Source organism: Pseudophryne corroboree, chromosome 4, assembly GCF_028390025.1.
Source record: "Pseudophryne corroboree isolate aPseCor3 chromosome 4, aPseCor3.hap2, whole genome shotgun sequence".
Lineage (NCBI taxonomy): Eukaryota > Metazoa > Chordata > Amphibia > Anura > Myobatrachidae > Pseudophryne > Pseudophryne corroboree.
This window is the reverse complement of record NC_086447.1, coordinates 823,450,014-823,470,873: the sequence shown is the minus strand read 5'-3', so window position 1 is coordinate 823,470,873 and position 20,860 is coordinate 823,450,014. Positions and strand designations below refer to the sequence as shown.

The 20,860-nt window shown below is 44.1% G+C and overlaps 1 protein-coding gene across 4 annotated transcripts in view; it reads right to left on the bottom strand.

The window, feature by feature from the left end:
• The window catches only part of KIF16B (kinesin family member 16B), a 717,875-nt gene that overhangs the window by 418,577 nt on the left and 278,438 nt on the right, over positions 1–20,860 (bottom strand). For all 4 annotated transcript variants that reach the window (XM_063918524.1, XM_063918525.1, XM_063918526.1 and 1 more), the window contains exon 13: positions 13,850–13,969. In XM_063918524.1, coding sequence (XP_063774594.1) covers positions 13,850–13,969 — 120 coding nt within the window. The remainder of the gene's footprint in view (positions 1–13,849; positions 13,970–20,860) is intronic.

Genomic DNA, 20,860 nt, shown 5'->3' with positions numbered 1-20,860 from the left:
GATAAATAGCCTTGCTGGTACCCTATCCGGTAGAGTTCCTGTTCCTGGCAGCGTCTCTCTATGTGCTCCCTATAATAGATGGTATAGAGCCTGGCAGCGAGTCTCCATGCACCCGCTGTTTAGTGAGTGCCGTCCCGCTCCCCTGCTGTGTATGCTGATAACTAAATAAATGAAGTCTCAGGGCTGGGGACCTGAGATCAGGGCAGCAAACAGTGTGGTGCGGGCAGTGAGGGGCCACAGGCAAATCCGATGGTGCTACCAGGGGTAGCAGTGACTGCGCCCTCATGCTGCAGCACCCCTGGCGGCCGCCCTGCTAGCCCGCACCTAAATCTGCCCCGGTCTACACTGTCTAGATAGTCAATAGGTCGACACCATATGGTCGATATGCATTAGGTCAACAGGGTCAAAAGGTTGACAGATAAAAGGTCGACAGTGGGTAAGGTGAACAGGTCAAAAGGCCAATGTTCGGCACAAAAATTATCGACACTTTTTTTGGGCCATATCTTGTTTATTTCATGTTCTGTGACCACAGTCAGTACAAACAAAGACGCTCGCTACCGGTTTCTATTCCTATTCATAGTCCATGTGGATAGTAAAATCAAGAAAATGTTGTGAAACCCCCCCCAAAAACATGTGTTCGACCATTTGTGTGTCAACGATTGTCATGTTGACCTTAAACACTGTCAGCCATATGGTACCTGTCGACCATATGGTGCCGACCTATTGAATGTTGAACTGGGAATTTGGATGATAGCTCTACACTGTCTAGTCTCTCATCCTAAATGTCACTGCAAACAAACCTATCAGTTAGGAACACCTTTAACTACATCTAACTCTCGTTAATAAAAACCGAACTGCTCATCTCTAATTTTAACAGCAATTAACCTTAAGCTCCAAACCTATTCTTCCTTGGGGAAAAATAAAAAAAGGATATTAGAAATTTCAAGGTGTGTTCTTTACTGCCTGCAAAAGGTAGGTAAAACAAAAATCACCTTCTTTCCTCTGAGGAAGCCATAGATGCAGGAATTTAATCTTGCATATTTAATCTGATTTATCATTTGACTTTGGAACAGGCAATGCATCCCTATGTAATATAAAATGAGAAGCCATGAAAGGTCAGCTGTTTTAGCAGGGAATTCTAAGAGCATATCTACCAATGAGAACATTAACCTCTTCTATTTCCTATGCAACTCTTGGAGAAATGAGCAATGTGTTTAGTATATTGCAGATCAACTTTAAAGGAAATTCGTCTGTAAAAATAAACTAGTCATATGGAAATAGGCAACCTTAAGCTATGTAAGATTTGCTGGAAAGTGCGCCTTATTCAGCATACATTTGTGAAATAAGGCATTTTCGCTTGCATGATTCCCCTGCAGCAATACATTGCCATTGCAGAGGAACGATCTTCACATTTCCTCCTTCACTAACAAAGAGCTGGGAGAGTTCTGATCATTAAGATCGCACCTCCAGCTAAATGCACTGGCACGTAGAGCCTTAGATAAGGATGCACACAGTTATGTATAATGCTGCTAAATTTCTCATCTATATTAATATGTGCTATTTCCCTTACTCCTTATTTATTGTAATTTTAAGTGAATCTATTATGAAAAAATATATATATTTTATTGCAGTTTCCAGAATCCTAGAATCTGGAACTAGACACAATAGAATGGACATTTTTAATTTATATTGTTCACTCCATTTACTGATCTGGCATTTACCTTGCAGGGAGATAAACTGTATATAACAATGTTTAGCCTCTACATCACAGGAGAACATGTGTATATCCTAGAACTCGTGCTAAAAGAATAGTACAGTGAGAGATATTTACTGTACTAATAACTTAAGTGCAGCTGGAAAGAACCACAAAGCTTTGATCTAGTGTATATTGCTTTATAACACCAAGGGGCATATTAATTATCCTTAAAAGTAGGTGAAATTATTCATTAGTAGAACTTAAGTTTTTGTTCCTCCAATTATTAAACCCAAGTTCACGAGTCAGACTCGGCAGCGTTCATTTTCACTGCTACAGAAGTAACGGTGATAAAGATTGCGGGAACAGAGGATTTTCACATCAGCTGCCGCCATTACGGAGCAAGGTTGAATGGCTCGGGTGATTTTATATCAACCACTGCTACTCAAAGCAAGCTGAATGCTTAATTATCGTGGGTCGATATGCCCTCAAATGTCGAATAGGTGTCTGTGGATTTAAAGCAGTATAAAGTGTAGTATTTGTTGCTTTATACTTCTATCAACCTCCCCCCTCCCACTTTTTTAAAAAGGTGAGAAAGATGCCAGCTCTTAACGATTAACTGAAAGAATATAGCTGGGATTACAGCGGTGAGTCATATTACCCAACACAGAACATCTACCTCTACTAAATGGGTTATTCAATTCGTGCCGTTTTTTCGACAGTTTGCAGGTCAAAATGACATTCGACATATTCAAAGCCTGGTCTGATTTTTCGACTTGTCGTAAAATCTGTCCGGGTGAAAACCACGTGGAACGGCGAATTCGCCGCCGATCCACGTATTTTGTCGAATTTGCGGGCATTTTTGACAATTTTTTTGTCCGTTTTCGCCCATGCCGAGATTCAAGGAAATTTTTTTTGAAAACGTATGGCAAAAACCTGTCGAAAACGCATGCGATTGAATAGCCAGTGGTCGAATTAGTGCCGGTTTTCCGGATGTCGAAAAACTCAGCACGAATTGAATACCCCCATAAACTGTTAAACCAGCATTATCCCACAAAACTAGAGAGTGAAGGTTCAATCCTCACCATAGGAATTGCAGGCACAGTTGTGAGTTTGTGTAAAGGGTGAGAATGTTACCGTTTCAGTTGTTGTCTCAGGCTCAGCCCTATTTGCGATCATTTATTACATCTGGATATAGCCAGAGATGCAGAGCCATAATAAATTTTGCAGACACGTGGTCTTGTTAGATCTGCATGACATAAACCAATGGCTTTTGTGTTGAAGTGCTTGGAATCAGTAGCGGCTCTTGCCACATGCAAGCAGGCTTTTTGCCCGGGGCGCCGCTACTCTAAGGGCGCCGCCGCAGCAAGAGCCGCTACTAATCCTACCTCCCTCCCCGCTCCCCGGCTGCAGCAAGCGCCGTGTGCGCCCACTGCAGTCGGCGTCGCTGACTGACGCTAGAGGTCAAAATTGACCCTTAGTGTCAGTGCGGCGCTGCTATGGGAGAGACGTCATGACGTCTCTCCCATAGGGAGGAGCCGGCGCCCGGAGACAGCAGCAGTCCGGTAGCAGGAGCGAGGCTGGTAAGTATTGTTGTTTTTCTTTATGGTTTCAAAGCAGCGCTACTACAGGGGGCACATACTGGGGGCACTACTACAGGGGGCACAGCTACAAGGGGCACAGCTACTGGGGGCAGATCTACAGGGGGCACAACTACAGGGGGAACAGCTACTGGGGCAAATCAACTGGGGGCATAGCTACTGGAGGCACTGCTACAGGGGGAACAACTACAGGGGGCACTGCTACAGAGGGAACAGCTACTGGGGCAAATTAACTGGGGGCACAGCTGCTGGGGACAAATCTACAGGGGGGCACAACTACTTGGGGCAAATCTGGGGGCACAGCTACTGGGGGCATAACTGTGGCCACGACCCTCCCCTATGAAGACACGCCCCTATCTTTCGTGAACTAACTGTTTTGCCACGGCGGGGGGGGGGGGGGGGGGGGGGGAGTATCTTTTTCGCACTGGGCGCCACGAGGTGTAGAACCGGCCCTGTACAGACTAAACTATTATTTAGTTGCCATTCATCTGGTATAGTAAAGACAAATCGGCAGGTCTTAATTTATTTTCTAAAATAATAAAAAAAATAAAATGGCATTCACAGAGATCAAATTCTGCACAGTGGAGTATGGAGTAAGGTGGAAATCTCCCTAAATAATCTCAGTGGCTCAGGACAGTCTAGGCTGAATGAAAGCCATCAAAGAGTGTGAACTTGACCATTCGTTTAAATGGTCAAAGCCAACAAAAATACAAGAATTTAAATGAATGGAAAATGCTCAGAAATGTAAATAGATAAATATTATACTTTTTGAAGTCAAAAAGAGATTAAATACTATTGTAAAACTATATGTCCCAGTTAGCCCTGGCAGAAACAGACTTCTTGGATACTCTGGTGTTTGCAGAACTATAAATGTCAGCATGTCACATCTTACCTATTTACTCAAGCATTTCACTATATCTACTGTTAAGCTTGTTCTGTCTTTTGAGCGGTGAAGACAATTGTAAAGCACTTTAAGTCCTATTAGGAAAAAAGTGCTATATACATATTATTATTATTATTATTATTATTATTATTATTAAATGGTTCCACAGCAGAATTTTTTATTTTTAGCCAGCCTCTGTTTTCGATGAGGCTGAAGATCTGTAACTACCTCAGACAGTCACAGAGTACAAACATGGAAATATGAATTTTAGTTAGCTGAATTTTCCAATTCATTTCAATGGCAATGCATTTCAAAGTGTTTTCAGAATCTATTGAAATGCATTTTCCATTCAAAGGAATGCAGGAAAAACTATTTTACTTAGTAGAATAAAATCACCAAAAATCATCTGAATTAAAAATAAAAGGTAAGGGGAATTTGGGGGATGAATACACTTTGCACTCATATTTAATCGCAAATCTAACTTCTGAATAAAATCACCCTTTTAACAGATCTCACTCTAATAGCCTACAAGTTGCAGACAGCAGAACGACTTTAGCAATTTAGCCATTTGATTTAAAGCAACAATAATTTAAAAGCTAGAACTAGGTTGTTCTTAACTTTAGCTCTTTAAATCAAACTAACTTCTAGTTTAACAATGGTTCCATTGTTAGTGAAGTACCCCCATTTATAAAACCCTGTAGGAGCACAAATAGTAATTTGCAGTCTGTAACATGCAATTTAAATAAAAAATGCTAGCTTGTTCACATACAGTATATTAAGACAGGTTAGTTTGTTGATACATTTAGTAAGCATTCAACATACAGTATGCACATCTGAGAAAAACAAAATATATCCTACTTTTGTACACCTTAGGGCTGTAACACACACTCCGGTTTTTCCCAGATGGCAAAAAGCCGGACAAACTTTGTCCGGCTTTTTGCCATCCGGGAGAAACCGGCAGTGTCTGTCACACATGACGGCTTTGAGCCGTGTGTGATGCTGTGCGCATGCGCAGCATCAGACACGGATTCAGAAAAAAACGTTGTGTGTGAAAGCTCCCCTTCACACACACGGTTTACTGGCTGCAAAGACGGCCCGGCGGCCGCCCGGCAGCCGGACCTTCCAGTGGTGAGACCCGGCTGCAACCCGGCAGCCGGGCCGGGGCCGTGCAGTGTGAAGGGACCCTACCCCTCACACTGTTAACTACAATGCCGGCACGGGAAAAAGCCGTCCGGCTTTTCCCCGGCCGGCAAAAGCCGGGTAGTGTGTTTTAGCCCTAATGCTACAGTAGCGTATTTTTACTTTCACTTGAATATTGCACTGAAGTAAGACAACTGCTCAGCTGCAATTTTTACAATTCAACTGTCAATCTCTCCCCTTGCTTTATTCCCCATCTGGCAGGTACCATTCTAAGCTCATAATCTGGAAAATATATGGGATAACATTTCTCGACATTTGAACACAGCACGGAGCAAGGTGCAATATCAAATGAGTTGTTATGGCTTAAAGTCCTTTTTACAGCTAAGGTCTTTCAATCCACCTAGTTCTGTAGTGAGGAACAACGGCACCAGCTGAGAGTGTGTTTGAAAGGAAGACGTTGAGGAAGTGCGTAGTTTCAAGCCATGCTTCACGTGTCAGCAAAAGGAACAATGAAAATAAAGGTGAAGCGCAGTAAACAGGGCCGTCTTTTCGTATGGGCTCAATGGACACTTGGCCAAGGGCCTCAGTAGTATAAGGGCCCTATGCTGATAGCTCTTTCCAGGGTTACCAGATTTTTGAAAATCGGCCCTGGGGAACCAGAGATATCCAACTTCAAAGCAGTCGTCCCCATCCGAGCCTGTTAATTGTTCTTCCCCCCAGATATCTCAGGCTCTGTCTGACTTAGAGTAGTTGGGTATACTCCAAAAGCTGGGACTCTCCCCTTTCACTGGACACTGGCAGCTTGTCTCTACTATGCCCAGAACCAGAGATATCAGCCTTCCAGCAGCTGTTCCCTGCTCCAGCTCCACATGCCTGGTATGCAGTTATATAATTTCGTTGGTGGATTGCTCTGGCTCCTGATCTCTGATCCTCAAGTCCCCAGTACTTCCTGAAAGGTGGGACTCTCTACTTTTATATGCCATTGAAAGCTAAGGCTAAGAAATCTATTTCCAGGAATTTGAGATATCTGCAATCAAGCAAGATGCCCTCTCACCAGAAAATTATGAATATTAAGCCCACTCCACTATCTACCCCTCCCCTGCGTATTAAACACCCCCTACCGCCCTGGAAGTCAAGTACTGGGGCCCTTTCATTCAGTGCAATGCCCCCTTCTACAGTTTAGTGTTCTCCCTTTCACCGCATCTCCCACCATCTATGCAGTAAAGGAGTAACTAGCAGAAATTACTGCTCCAGGTCCTACATGCTGAGTGGAAGATAGAACACCCACTACCGCCCGCGGGTCATCAAAGCTGCCGCTGATAGCACCCCCCACCCCTACTGCTGGAGGATGGGTAGGGGCCACAGTGCATTGCTGTGCCCAGGGGCCTACACTGCTGTTAAGATGGCCCCGGCAGTAAAGATGCAGAGACAAAGCTTTTAGGAGCATTCAAAGGTTTATGGAAGATCTGAGCATCAGAAATATGGGCCAAGAGAAGGTTGTATATCCTTGTAGCATCATAATTAGATGGCGCTGCCATCTGCACTACGTGTGTGTGTGTGTGTGTGTGTGTGTGTGTGTGTGTGTGTGTGTGTGTGTGTGTGTGTGTGTGTGTGGTATTGATCATTGTCAAATGGACGTTTTGCTTTGCTCATGTTTCCTTAAATTGTGTTTCCAGTGAGTGTTTAATATTTGGCTCAAAATAAAATTGTTGTGTCTATATATTTTGTTAATTTGCCCTAGGTGCTAGCAACCCTAGTTACGGCACTGATCACAACTTGCGTATCAATGGAGTCATGGCTACTGCCCACACAAGAGCCTACACACTGAAACACCTGTGAAGAAAAGTAAACCATACTGTATCCTTCTTACTCTTCCACTATTGATCTTTAAAGAGGTAACATGAAATCCTAGTCTCTTCCTCCAGCATGGCCCAATAAACATAGGCGGTATAGAATAAAAGTCTAGGGAGACAGAAGGATGAGGAAGAAGGGGTATTTCCAATGACACTAAGGGATATTGGGAATGGAACATTTGGTAATTTGTTTTGCTCTTCTGCATTTAAAAAAAGGATACTGCTATAGGGGGAGGTGGATGATAGACAGTGAAACGTTGATAGGCAGTGGGTCGACATGTAAAAGGTAGACCGTACAAAAGGTTGACAGGTACATTAGGTCGACAAGGCGATGTTCGACACACATATGGTCAACACGTTTTTTGGGAGGGGGTTCATGTTTTTACAACTTTTGCTGATTTTACTCTCCATGTTACAAACTATTACCTGTAGTACCTTGTGGCGACCAAAGCAGAGCAAGCCACCACGTCCAAAGCACGGTGAATGAAGCAAGCCCGCGAGGGGACACGTTTCTACTAATTTGGGTCACATGTGGTTAAAGATACAAAATAACACTCCCCAAAAATTTTTATTGTGTCAACCATTTTCATGTCTACCTTTTTCATGTCGACCTTTTGACCTGGTCAACCTAGTGACTATTGACCATATGGTGTCAACCTACTGACTGTAGACCTTTTCCCCGTCTATCTGTTAATCCACACCGTGCTACAGGATTTCTATAACGCAATATATGGAAAACTGAACCACATGGGAACTGTAATAGGACCAGGAAAACACAAGTATACACATACACAATGAAACTATCTACACACAGGGGCGTAAGTTCGCCTCAGTGGCCCGGAGGCATGATAAAATGTTGGTGCCCCCCTTTCCCCCCCACACACACATATATGCCATATGTAGATATCTGGTACTCAGGGTGAACAGTAGCAGCATACTCAGATGCCTTTCACAATAGTAGCATAGACATACACACACACACACCTCTTTCACTTACACACACATGCCTCTTTTCCTTGCACACACACATGCCTTTTTCACTTAAAACACACACATCTTTCACTTACACATGCCTTTTTCACTTAAAGCACACACACAAACATGCCTTTTTCACTAACTCACACGCCTCTTACACTTGCACACACACACTTCTTTTACTTGCACACACACACACACACACACACACTTCTTTTACTTACACACATGCCTTTTTCAGTTACACACACACGCCTTTTTCACTTACACACGTACACACACGCCTTTTTCACTTACACACAATTACACACACACGTCACTTTCACACACAATTCCACACATGCCACTTTCACTTACACACTCACGTCACTTGCACTTACACACACAGATGCCACTTTCACACAATTACACCCACGCACGTCACTTTCACATGCACAATTACACACACACACGCCACTTACACTTACACACATGCCACTTTCACACAATTACACACACACACATCACTTTCACACACACAAATACACACATGCCTAATTCATTTATACACACACACACAATTACACACACTTTCACACGCACAATTACAGACATACATGCCGCTTTCACTTACACACACACACACACACACACACGCCTCTTTAACTTAAACACACAACTTTCCTTTAAAAAACACAGACATACACACCTCACTTAAAACCATTCACACACATAAACACAGTGTTGCCAACATTTATTAAAGATACCCCCGGTAATCACCCCCCCCCCCCCTCCCCACACACAGACATACACCACACACACAATGCAGCAGCTGGAGGCAGGTGGTTCCAGTGCCTACCTGTTGCTATCACCAGGACGGAGGAAAAGAGAGCTTCAGCCGGCTCGCCTCTATTGGAAGTCCATGTGAGCAGCTGTGTGCTGGAGCTCCCCCTAGCTGCAGCCAGCTGTCAGCTCGTCTCTGTGCATACGAGGAGGCAGCTGCTGCTGCCGTGTTATGTTACGGACATGCTCCTCCGTCCAGTCAGATGTGGGGATGGATTGTCGGCCAGTGGGAGGCAATGGAGAAGTGCCCCCTGCAGCCAGCTCCATTGCTTCCCACAGTTCCGCCTCTGTCTACACACATCTATAAATGAGGGAAATAATTTAAGGTAACGAGAATTTGATTATGCATTGTATAATCTATGTCTGTTACAGATTACATCCACTGTGTGAAACATTACAAGTAAGAGTTGCAGGCAAAGTAGCCACACCTGCATTTGCACATGCATCCGAGGCATACGTTGGCATCTCTGTGGGTCTATTCAAAGTAGCAAGGAATCAGATGGATCCCCATTTGTGACACACTGGGTGTAACAGGATGTATTAGTTCACCATTGGGCGTGTAGTCGGAATTGTAACCTACAGATGTGCCCTCATACATCTAGCCTCAATATGCCATGTACAGATGTATAATTTTAAGTCGTTGCTGCGATGCTTATGCGACTCACAATGTAGCGGAAGCCATGCCATGATGCATATGCATGACGGCAGCACCAAGAAACCAAGTAAGAGATGTGGCCAATTTGTGATTGATTCTGAATCAGGCCCTGTATGTTACCTTAACATCGCAAATGATGTCTGTGTGCAATCTTTCATGTTATAAGTATCATTGTATATGTAATGTGTGATGTGTATCTACAATTATACAGTTATGTATCGGTATTGTTGACCCGGTAATCACACCAACCTTCAGCAGTTATCTCCCTTCCATTTTTTCGCACTCTTTATTGCCATAGACAAGGAGGTCCACACCGCGTATGTGATTAACACAGTGTACTAGTGCAAGAGTATCACACAGGAGATGACATACCAGTAAAAGCACCCAGAGACCTGGTAAAGGAGAACGTAAGGATAAGTGCTACCAGCATGATTCTTTACTGTAGCCAGGTGGCTTACACTGGCATCACAGACTGTTGCCTGTGCTGGACCCGTCAAACATTCATTACACTTCTGCCCTGGCAAGATGGTGGCTGGGGCCTATAGCTGCATGTATCTACTTCACAACCACATACATTTACTACTGCATGGTGTAACATGTAATGCCTCATAATCATGGGGTCTATTTATGGAGAAGTGAAAACCCCTTTAATAGTGATAACAGGGTTTTTCACTGCTTCCTCCTATTCATAGAAGGGGTTACGGAGGAGAAATCTCAGATTTCTCCAGCTGTGCCCCTGTTTGGTTTAGATATCGCTTCCTCATACACTAGTATGGGGAGAGCGATTCATAGAAGCACAGAAAGCACAGCGCTCCGTTTCGATTCTCTAGAAGCATTCGCCACCTCAGGATGGCGTAAGGAGACTGCTGAGGGGAGAAGAGCAGTGAATTGCGTCACGGTCACGTGATGTGAGGAGGCGGCGTGTCCGTTACCAAGGCGACGGACGGGTTGCCGGAAGCAGCTCGTCGACAGTGGTGGGCGATGCTGGATGACGTCACAGCCAGGCGTCCCGGCGTCTGTTGTGTGACTGGGCTCACGCGCCTTCCAATAACATCTGGAGGAGATGAGGAAGATTGATAGGACAGGTGAGCACACTTTGACTATTTACTGGGTATAAAAAGAGCAAGATTGGCCCATTGGTGGTAATCACTCCCCTGACGACGGCGGTAGCCGAAACGGCCGTTGGGAGATCTTGCTGGGTAGGATGCATATCCCCAGTATGAACAGGATTTGTGAGAAACCTGTTACTGATTGAAAACATGACTTAATCTGCTGAATTTGCACAGAAAGTCTGTTATGATGTGTTTTGAAATGGCATAAAAAACGCTTGATTACATATGGAGTGCTGGTCTCTTCTACAACATAGCCCCTGCTGGAGCCTCATGGTGTTGTTGCATCTATATTGAAAAAGTTTTTGACCTGGCACCCTTCGTTGGAGATTTACAGTGTTGTGCGGTTCATGATGTATACTAGATTATTTCCATAAATTGGATTTGGACTGCACCACGATTTTATTTTTAATTATATGTTATATGTTGTTTGTATGTAATATATAGCTGTGCAACTTATGCACATGCTATAAGGTTTTTAGCATTTTGTGCTTAGTTTTGTTTATCAGTGTATGTATAAAAGATCATGGAGTTTAGTGCCGGCGATATCACTGGGACCAAGAGATTTTTAGACAAAATATACTTTTTTCAAATACTGAACAATTAGCTTTTGATCAGGATAGCCCACAGGAAATTATTTCTGATATTTTAAGATTACGTAAGAGACTTGTGGAGCTTGAATTACATGGACTGAAATTGTCGCAGTACCATAAGAAAAACCTAGTCCCCAGGGGTTTTAGGATTAAAAACCAACCCACTCTGGGACGTAACTGTAAAGAATTCTGTAGGCAATGGGGTTTCATCCGGAATCAATGTAGTTTTGATCTAATGCTCTTGGTCATCCAGCAGGTGAACGCAGACATTAAAACTGTGGAGAAGGATATCCGTTCTTGTGAGACAGCAGGATTAGATATCATTAAAGCTGATAGTAGTACTGACTGGCTATCTAAATTGGAGGAAAGTGTGGCCACGTTTAAGACAGAGTTGTTAGCATTTAAGAAAGGAAAATATAAAAAGGTAAAAGAGGATTACAGGGATTTTCGTGCTTATCCTTGGTTGATTCCACAAACAAATAGGCGTCATTGGCAAACGGGTCAAACATATAGAAGGCAACAGCCTAGACATTTTACAGATATTGAGTCCAACACCTCCCAGAGTGATTCAGATAACTCTGCTAATCTAGACAACGTTTTTTTAGAGGGAAAGGTTTTTACCCGCAGCAAGGTGCCACCAGTTAGGGAATTAGAAAATCTTGCAGGAGAGGGGGTGTCAGGCACCAGAAATCAAAGAGAGAAAAACACCAAGACAACTCGCAAATAGCATTGTTTAATCTATCTTCGTACAATTTGACTGAATCCGAGGTTAATGAGGCGCGCCCCCTGTGACGTGCGCGCCTCCCTACCCCCCGGTGAGTGCCCATGCTGAATCAGAGCCCCAGTCCGTCACTGCGGGGATACCTTAACTGTTGCGTAGTTGGAGGGGTTTATGGGCAATAGATAATACATCTGGCTATTGATCATTGTATTTTTAATAAAGTTATTTTACTGTTCGTGGTGTAATAAAGCTACAGTTGAAGCCTCGCTATTGACCCTACAGCATTTGTGACATCACATTTGTGGTGGTGGGACGCACAAAGCGCGGAAAACAGTCCCTGCTATGGTGCTTACTGTATTTTGAGTTAGTTAAAAGGATTTATAAGTACTGCTAATACAGTACAATCTCAAAGATATCTGGTAAAGGTTTTTGATTATATGTTCAAGAAAAACGACAAAACACAGATTCATTATCTTGTCTTAACTTTGACAGATTTGTCAATAGATGTGGTACAGATGTGCCCTAATGCGTTGGGTATGTGAGACCGGTGTTCGGGATCGCGGCGGTCAGCATACCGATGCCAGGATCATGACCGCCAGAATGCTGACAGGAGGGAGAGCGCAACAAAGCCCCTTGCGGGCTCGGTGCCTCGCTGCGCTCACCACAGGTTCTATTCCGACGAGTGAGAATAGCCCTTAGCCCCCTGTCGGCCTTCTGGCGTCGTTATGCTGACAGCCGGGATCCTGAACGCCGGTCTCGTAACTACATCCCGCCCTTATAGAACTATGCTCGTGACAGGAAATATGCATGGCTTTTGTGTGATGTGCTAGACATCTTGTGATAAGGTATAACAAGCTAGTACAACACAGTTCTATAGAATAATAGCTTGCGGCACCTTATCACATGTTGATCTTATCTCCATGTTGCTCTAACTACTGTAACTAATGGACAGCCAGAAGGATAGTTAAATGAGGACACACATCTGTGTATCAAGATGGATTGGGTCCATTAACAAAAAGAAAACCGCACGAGCATCTATCACTGACCTCTTGATGTAACATATTAACAAACCAGTGTGCAGACCCCATATATGTTTTTGTTGTGATACAAGAGGAGCATTTAGGAAGGCTGCATAGACAGAGTTTTTTTTTAGGAAATCTGTATAGTGTACTCACAGGTGGTATTATTATTACCCTTTATTTATATGGTGCCACAAGCTTCCGCAGCGCCTTACAAACCACATAAACAGAAACTATATGAACAAAACAAGAAGAAAAAAAAAGACTTACAGAACAACATATTGTAAGAAATGCCCTACAATGTTTATAAAAATTGCAGCCATACCACCCAAATAATCAGCGCCAAATGAATCATTATTATTATTATTATATGTGTTTTTAAATACTCATCTCTAAATAATATTTGTATTATGGACGGTTTAAGATAGGAACAGAATAAATAACTAGCGCCCTCAGATCTGTTTGATAGGTGCTACTTTTGAACCTTGGCTAACAGAATGTTCTTCTAGAGGTACTGCTCTAGATTCACACTTAGCGCAAGTGGGTACCCCCTCTTTTATATATATACGGTATACATATATATATATATTTTTTTATTATTGTTTTTTTTTACTCTGCAATTCAGTTATAAAACATTTGTGTCTATGCACTCAAAACAAGGAACAAACTCATTTGTTGACACTTATTAGGCACGACATTTACATTAAAGGGAGATCAGCCTGCGTGCAATTTGAAGAGATTAAACAGAGGACAGGAGACAGTGAGAGGAAAGCTGCAATTTTTACCTTCAAGTGATACAATATAATGCCGGTGCTTAGAAGATCGTCATCAATGCCAATGAGATGAGGCAGCTCAGAATCCAGGATGACTCCGATCCCCTCTTTGCGAAGAGCCAGAGTTTGTTCCTGGATGAAAATGAAACATCAGATTACTCTCATGGGAGCGGACAATTTGTGGCACTGGGGTGACATGTATGAAAATCAGACAATCACAACCTAGCAGGTATGACTTTTATTCAGTCTTATATAAATACGTGTTACCTTGACAAGCGGAGCAGTGGTTTAAATATTTGGTAAATGGAGGATTTGTTTCCAACATAATAACAAAGCAGCGCCTGTACATAACGTGGCTGCAACTTAGCCATTTACAGACAGTAGCAAAACTAATAAAGCAATAAAACAAAACACGCCGTTTACTATTGTCAGCTTGACAGACAAATCTACTGTACGCCTGTGACTGTTTGCAAACAGGGATTATGAAAAGTAACACAGGAGAGCATCATTTAAAGGATATAAACACAATACTAAAATGATGCGTCTACTGAGCAATCGTTTGCCTCTTTCTAAAGCAGTGTCACTCAGACCTGACCTGAGACAGGAGTCAGGTTTTATATTTTATTGAATTAGTTTTGCCTCTGTTGTCGGTTTATCCTGAATGTTACAAAAGGCAAGTACAGTAAGATATTAAAAAAAGACCAATATTAATAACTCTTATGTTTCATAAAATAAAACCTAAAGATTTAATTTTATCTGCTGGTCTATCGCATGTAGATTAATGGTTACGCAGCTATTTCCCCAGTAAAACAAAGTGATCAGACCTCCTTCTGACCATATTAATTTTTAGGCAATAACCCCCTCCCCCAAATACACATGCTTCCCCCATTATCAGGACACGGGGGGTGGCTTGGGGTCTTAAGCTTATTCCTACCAACCACAGCAGAGGAATTCAGACGCACATGCAGAGAAAATTGCACAGTGCTGTGTGACGTTTCGAGCATGACCCTTTTCTAAATTCAGCTTATACTGTACTCAGGGGGGTTGCTGCAGAGTGAGGACCATGCCAGCTTGCACATGATTAGGTAATGAATGCATACCTACGCACAATGGCAGACCTGTACGCATCTGGCACTTGGGACTCCTTGTGACTGGAGACATGGAACAGGAGAGAGAACGTATAGTCTGAGGCAGAGCCGGCCCTAACCAAAATCATGCCCTAGGCAAGAATTTGGCTGGTGCCCCCTAGCACCACCGCTAGTTTCGCCTTTGGCCCTGCACCCCTTTCCCGGCACCATCACCCCTCACCCATAGCAGTCCTCATTTTGGTGCTACTACCCCCTATATTTTAAATAGGAACAGTGTGCACATTCGGGACACAGCCCAAAAAAGGACGTGATCTTGCTAGGAAGGGGAATGGCCACACAATAGTACCCCCAATTCAAATTACGCCACACAGTAGTGCAACTTTAATCATGTTATATCATGCGATAGTGTCCTTTATTCACATTACATCACACAGTAGTACCACTTTACCTTATATACGTTACATGTGGTGAGGTAAATGGATCAGGAGGCACTGGCTAGTACCAGAGCCAAATTTACACACAATATATGAGCCAAAGGGTTAATGTGGGCATTATGCACAGGTGCAGCAGTATAAACTCCTGGAAATTTGCTGAGTTTTTATCAGAGATGTGCGGAAAAAATAGACACTGCCTCACCTGCCATAGACTTTTAACTCATTAGAACAATACAAAGAAGATATTTCTAACATATTCTTTGTATTTTCATATACTTTATATTGTCAAAACTCTGGTCCAAACATTAGTATGACAGGAAAGGCTCTGCCTCACCCCCACCGCACGTCACTGCATCACAGTAGTGCCCCTTATTTACGTTACATCACACTGAATTTCTCCTTATTCACATTACACCACACCATATTTCTCTTTATTCACATAAGACCACACAGCAGTGCCCTTTCTATATGGTATGCTACACAGAAGAGCACCTTATACACATAATGCCACACTGTAATGCCCCTTACACATATGACACACTTTATTGTCCTTATAAACATAATGCGCCTTACACATTATGCCAACCTTTATTAATGCCCTCATACACATAATGTCCCTTACGTATAAGCTGCACATACGCGGAATCAGGGGGGGGGGGCACCAAGGCACGTGCCCCCCCTGTCATTTAGGAGGTGTTTTTTTTTTAATGCTGCACAATGAGGCTGCCGGCTGTCAGTCCCTCCTTCCTGTAGCAGCTTACCAAGGAACGATCAGCCCAGCTCCGCCTCCTGCATTCTGATTCGCGGGCTGGGCTTAATCCGGACTTTAGTGTCACCCTCTCCTTGGCTGCACTAGTACACGGGGGAGGAGGGGCTCCGCGGAACGATGATTGCGGGGGAGTGGGGGAGTGAGAGCCGCCAATGCCGCCTGTTAGATGGAGCAAGCCGGACCCGCCACCAGGAGACAGATCCCTGCACAGAGTTGGCAGTGCAGGGGTGATTGAGCTGAGCTGGGGACCGAGGAAGCAGGTAGGGTGCAGGTACACGGGAAGGGCTACTGAGTGAGTGTGTGGTGCTGCACTCGCATGTGCAGGGCCAGACAGCAACAGCAGCAGACCAGTGTTCTCTCAGTGTCTGCCCCCTTCTCCAGCCTGGTGCCCCCACCATTACTGCCCCCAGCCCCAGTATCTCCCATCCTGCCAGCCCAATGTTTCCCCTTCCCTCCCCAACCAGCCCACTGTTCCCATCTTCTCACTGCTCTCCCATCTAGAACCCCCCAGTGAGTCTAGACATACTGATCCCTCCTCACCAGCCCAGTGTTACCCCTTTCACTGCCCCTTTCCCATCCTGCCAAGTGTCTGCCCATTCATAGTGCCCTGGGCCCCCCAATCCAGCCCAGTGTCCTCCACCATCTCACTAACTCCCTTATCCCAGTATCTACCACCCTGCCTGCCCAGTGTCTCCCCTCTCCCAGCCCCCTGCCCCATCTCACTGCCCCTCAGCAAGAACATCCCCTCATTCAGCCCAGTGTACCCCCTTCTACAGCCTAGTGTTTCCCCCTCCCACCACCATCTCTCTACCCCATTCCCATCTAGACCGGTGTCCCAAATATAGATCCTACTGCCTTTCTGTCTCCAACTATTTCTCCCCATCACTTTTCTCTCCTGTCACCCATTGCCTTTTACTCTCTACCTGACATCACCCACTGCCTCTCCTTGTCACATTCTCCCTGTTCCCCACTATTTCTCTCCATCACTTCTCCCTCCTGTCTGCCTCTCCCTGTCACTCACTATCTCTCCCCGTCATCCACTATGTCACAAACAATCTCCCCATGTCACATTCTGTGGCGTCACCCACTGCCTCATGGATATGGCATTCTCTTTGAAGCCACACCTATTGTTGCAAGGACACACCCACTTTTCTGGAGCACGTGCGTCTTATGTGCGCTCTAAAGTACCTCCCCCTCATTTCCTCTGTCATGGTGCCCCCCCTGTCATTTTGTTCTGGATCCGCCCCTGAAGCTGCACATTATTAATGCCCTTATACACATAATGACACGCATAATGTTCCTTACACATATGCTGCACATTATTAATGCATTTATACACATGACACACATAATGCCCCTTACACATATGCTGAACACTATTGCACAACCAACCCACCTGTACACAGCACTCACACAGCCACTAACACTGTGACCTCTACCTCTGCTTGGATACAGATGTGTCCTCATACTTCCTGCCTCAATACTGCCTGGCATGAGTCAGCTGGCAGTTTTAGGTCAGCTCTGCTAACGTTGGGCACCTTTTTTTGCCGAAAATGCTTCTTATTTGCATTGCTATGTGACTGGGATGCACAAGCAGCTTCTACTGATTAAAATATGTGGCATGCCTATATTCTGTGTGCGACTGTGGCTATATCTGCATATGAAATGCTACGTTACAGTGATTTCCAGGAATACACTAACGTAGCATTTCATATGTAAATACAGCTGCAGTCACACACAGAATATAGGCATGCTGTATATCATTTTAATCAGAAGAAGCTGCTTGTGCCCTATGGCATTCCAATTGCCCTAGGCATTTGCCTAGTTTGCCTATACCTAGGGCCGGCTCTGGTCTGAGGCAAGTACAATAAGAGCGTAGCGCCAACATAGGATGTCATGCTAGTCTGGTGGGTGTGTCCATGTCCCTGGGGGAAGTTTTTAAAAGAAAAAAAAAACATTTTCTATGGTACACACTGTTGAGACATCGGTATACGCAAATGAAGCTCATGCAGAAACAATCATGCCTGTTAGGAGGCAAATCTTTTGCATTTGCAAGAGGGCAGTAATAAGGCAGAAATAAAACACCCACTGCACAGCACTGTCACCTTTTACATTGATTCAGCATCCAGACATTACCCTCCGCAATATCAACCACTCTATCCGTTACATTAGCCATCTCAGGACTTCCAGGCCGGCAGCCCAGGTGCTGTGTTGCGGATTCAGGGCCTCTGAGGATCTGGGCGCAGCTGTGGTGGGGAAGCACTTCTTTGACATCACGCGCAGAGGAGGTTCCGGGGCTCATAGAGTATGCGGTGCAGGGAGGGCTATGAAAGCCTTCTGCTGCGCCGTTTTCATACTCATCTCTGCCGGTGGCCGCAGCAGCTTTTGTTCCACCTGCGCCCGCGGCTAGGGAGTGGGGATTGTTGATGCCGGAAGGGGCAGGCGGACTGGCAACAGGGCATAGAATGCTGCAGTAAAAGGATTTTTCCCCCCTATCTACAGCGCAGAGATAGGTACAGTACCTTATTTTATGGTCTGTACCAATTTTTGGCTCTCCAAACTTCCATTGAAAGTACAGTATAGGAAAAGGGATGTGGCCATGAACCTTTTTCGAATTTGAACTGCTTTTTATGTGTAAATTGTTGGAGGGTATGTTGCTGCAGATGCAGTGGGCCTATTTTGGGGTGTGGGCCTGGAGCTGCAGCTCCATCAGCCCCATTGTTAATCCTGCTCTGGGAACACACAGCAGCCATGGGGAAGAGCCTCCCTCTGGATGTAACCTGTGTGGGAGGGCGTTCCTCGCCCAATCAGCTATGGGCTGGTTGTGATAGACCTGCCGCTAACCCAATGAGAGCTCCTAGCCACGCCCAGCGTTATACACACAGTCACAGATCTGGGCTATTTTTATTTATATATATATATATTCATACACAAAGCGAACAAATCTGGCACTCCCCTCTGGTCAGGCTGAGCAAGGCTCCTGCAACAGTGCCCTCCTTGCAGAAACAGCAGTCAGCATATGTATAGCGAGAAAACAATGGCGGCACTCTGGAGACTCATTCAAAGAAGTGAAAAGATCAGTGCTATTTAATCAACGTTTTGGTGGTACTGGCCCCCGTCTTCAGGATACACTGCTGAAGACGGGGGGCCAGTACCCCCGAAACGTTGATTAAATAGCACTGATCTTTTCACTTCTTTGAATGAGTCTCCAGAGTGCCGCCATTGTTTTCTCGCTATATATATATATATATATATATATATATATACACACACACACATATATATAAAAAAAAAAATATATATATATATATATATATATATATACACACACACACATATACACACACACACACACACACACACACACACACACACATACAAAGAAAAGGCAGTCTACAGCACTCCCATGTGTAAAGTTGCATATAATGCAAAATACCGGTGCCTTCCCAAGCTGACAGCAAAGCCATCAGCATACACACAAAACTCCCGTCGGCAGCACTCACAGTATGAATGAAGACAGACCACAGGTCAGGTGCACCTGATCTGTGGTCTGTCTTCATTCTTACTGTGAGTGCCGCCGACGGGAGTTTTGTATATTATATATACTGTATATACACATACAGTACATACATACATACATACAAAATAAATACTTCCTTATGTATTCCTTTTGGCCCAAACATAGCACATAAACGCATTATAAAAATGCTGCTACACACCCAAGCAAAGTCTAAGGGAGTTTTGTGCAATGAGAATGGGAATTAAATTTAGAGAAAAAAAGTTTTATTTGGTCTACTTCTGTATTGTGATTTAATTTTGTAGTTTGTCTTATTTTTGGTCTCATTTCTTATTTTTGTCTTGTCAGTGTTTATGTGTGCGCGCCTTGGAGTGTGTGTTGTTTTTTTTACGTTTGTTGGAATAGTTGTGTGTTGTTTTTTATTGTATATTTGTTATGATGGCTGGTAGGAGTAGGGCAAGAGAGGAGAGAGAGGTTGTTCAGAGAAGGCACTATAATTAAGTTCCAACCAACAGAACGTATTTTAGAAGCTAAACTCACCTGTCTGTTATTAGTCTATTATTTTGGGGATTTCGGTGTCAGTTTTGTGTACCAAAAACCCCAAATTGACCTTTAGTAAATATATCCCTTTGTGTGTATTTTTGGGGTATTTCATCTTTTCTGCTGTTATGTAGTTCTACCTTGAATTTTATCCATCAAATATTTCAAACAATTTTATTTAACATTCCAAGACAAGGACCTTCTTATTAGTTTGCACCAATACTATCCAGTCGGGATGTAGTTATGTCGCCAGTGGTCAGGAGACCGCCAATCACAATCCCGGCACCTACATCCCACCCCCTCACTATCTCGACGACGGTCGGCATGCCGACCAACAGTGACTATTCCCACTCGTGAGTGTCCACGACACCCATAGAGTGGGAATAAAACTTTTGGCGAGTTCAGCTCGCCACCGAGCCCGCAAGGGGCTTCGTTGAACTTGCCACCCCCCCACGGGCATGTAAATGCTGGGATCCCTTCGTTGGTATTGTGACCGGCACATACCCAACCCATCTAATCATCTGACCTTCGTGACAAAATAATTTTGTGCAGTTTCCATTTCGTTATTAAACCATTAGAGCTGGTACAAAGAGGCATCAATTTAGACGTTACAGTACATAGTGCTTAAAAGGATTCAATAATGTGTTGGATGATTACAGTAACAAGTGTTAGCGA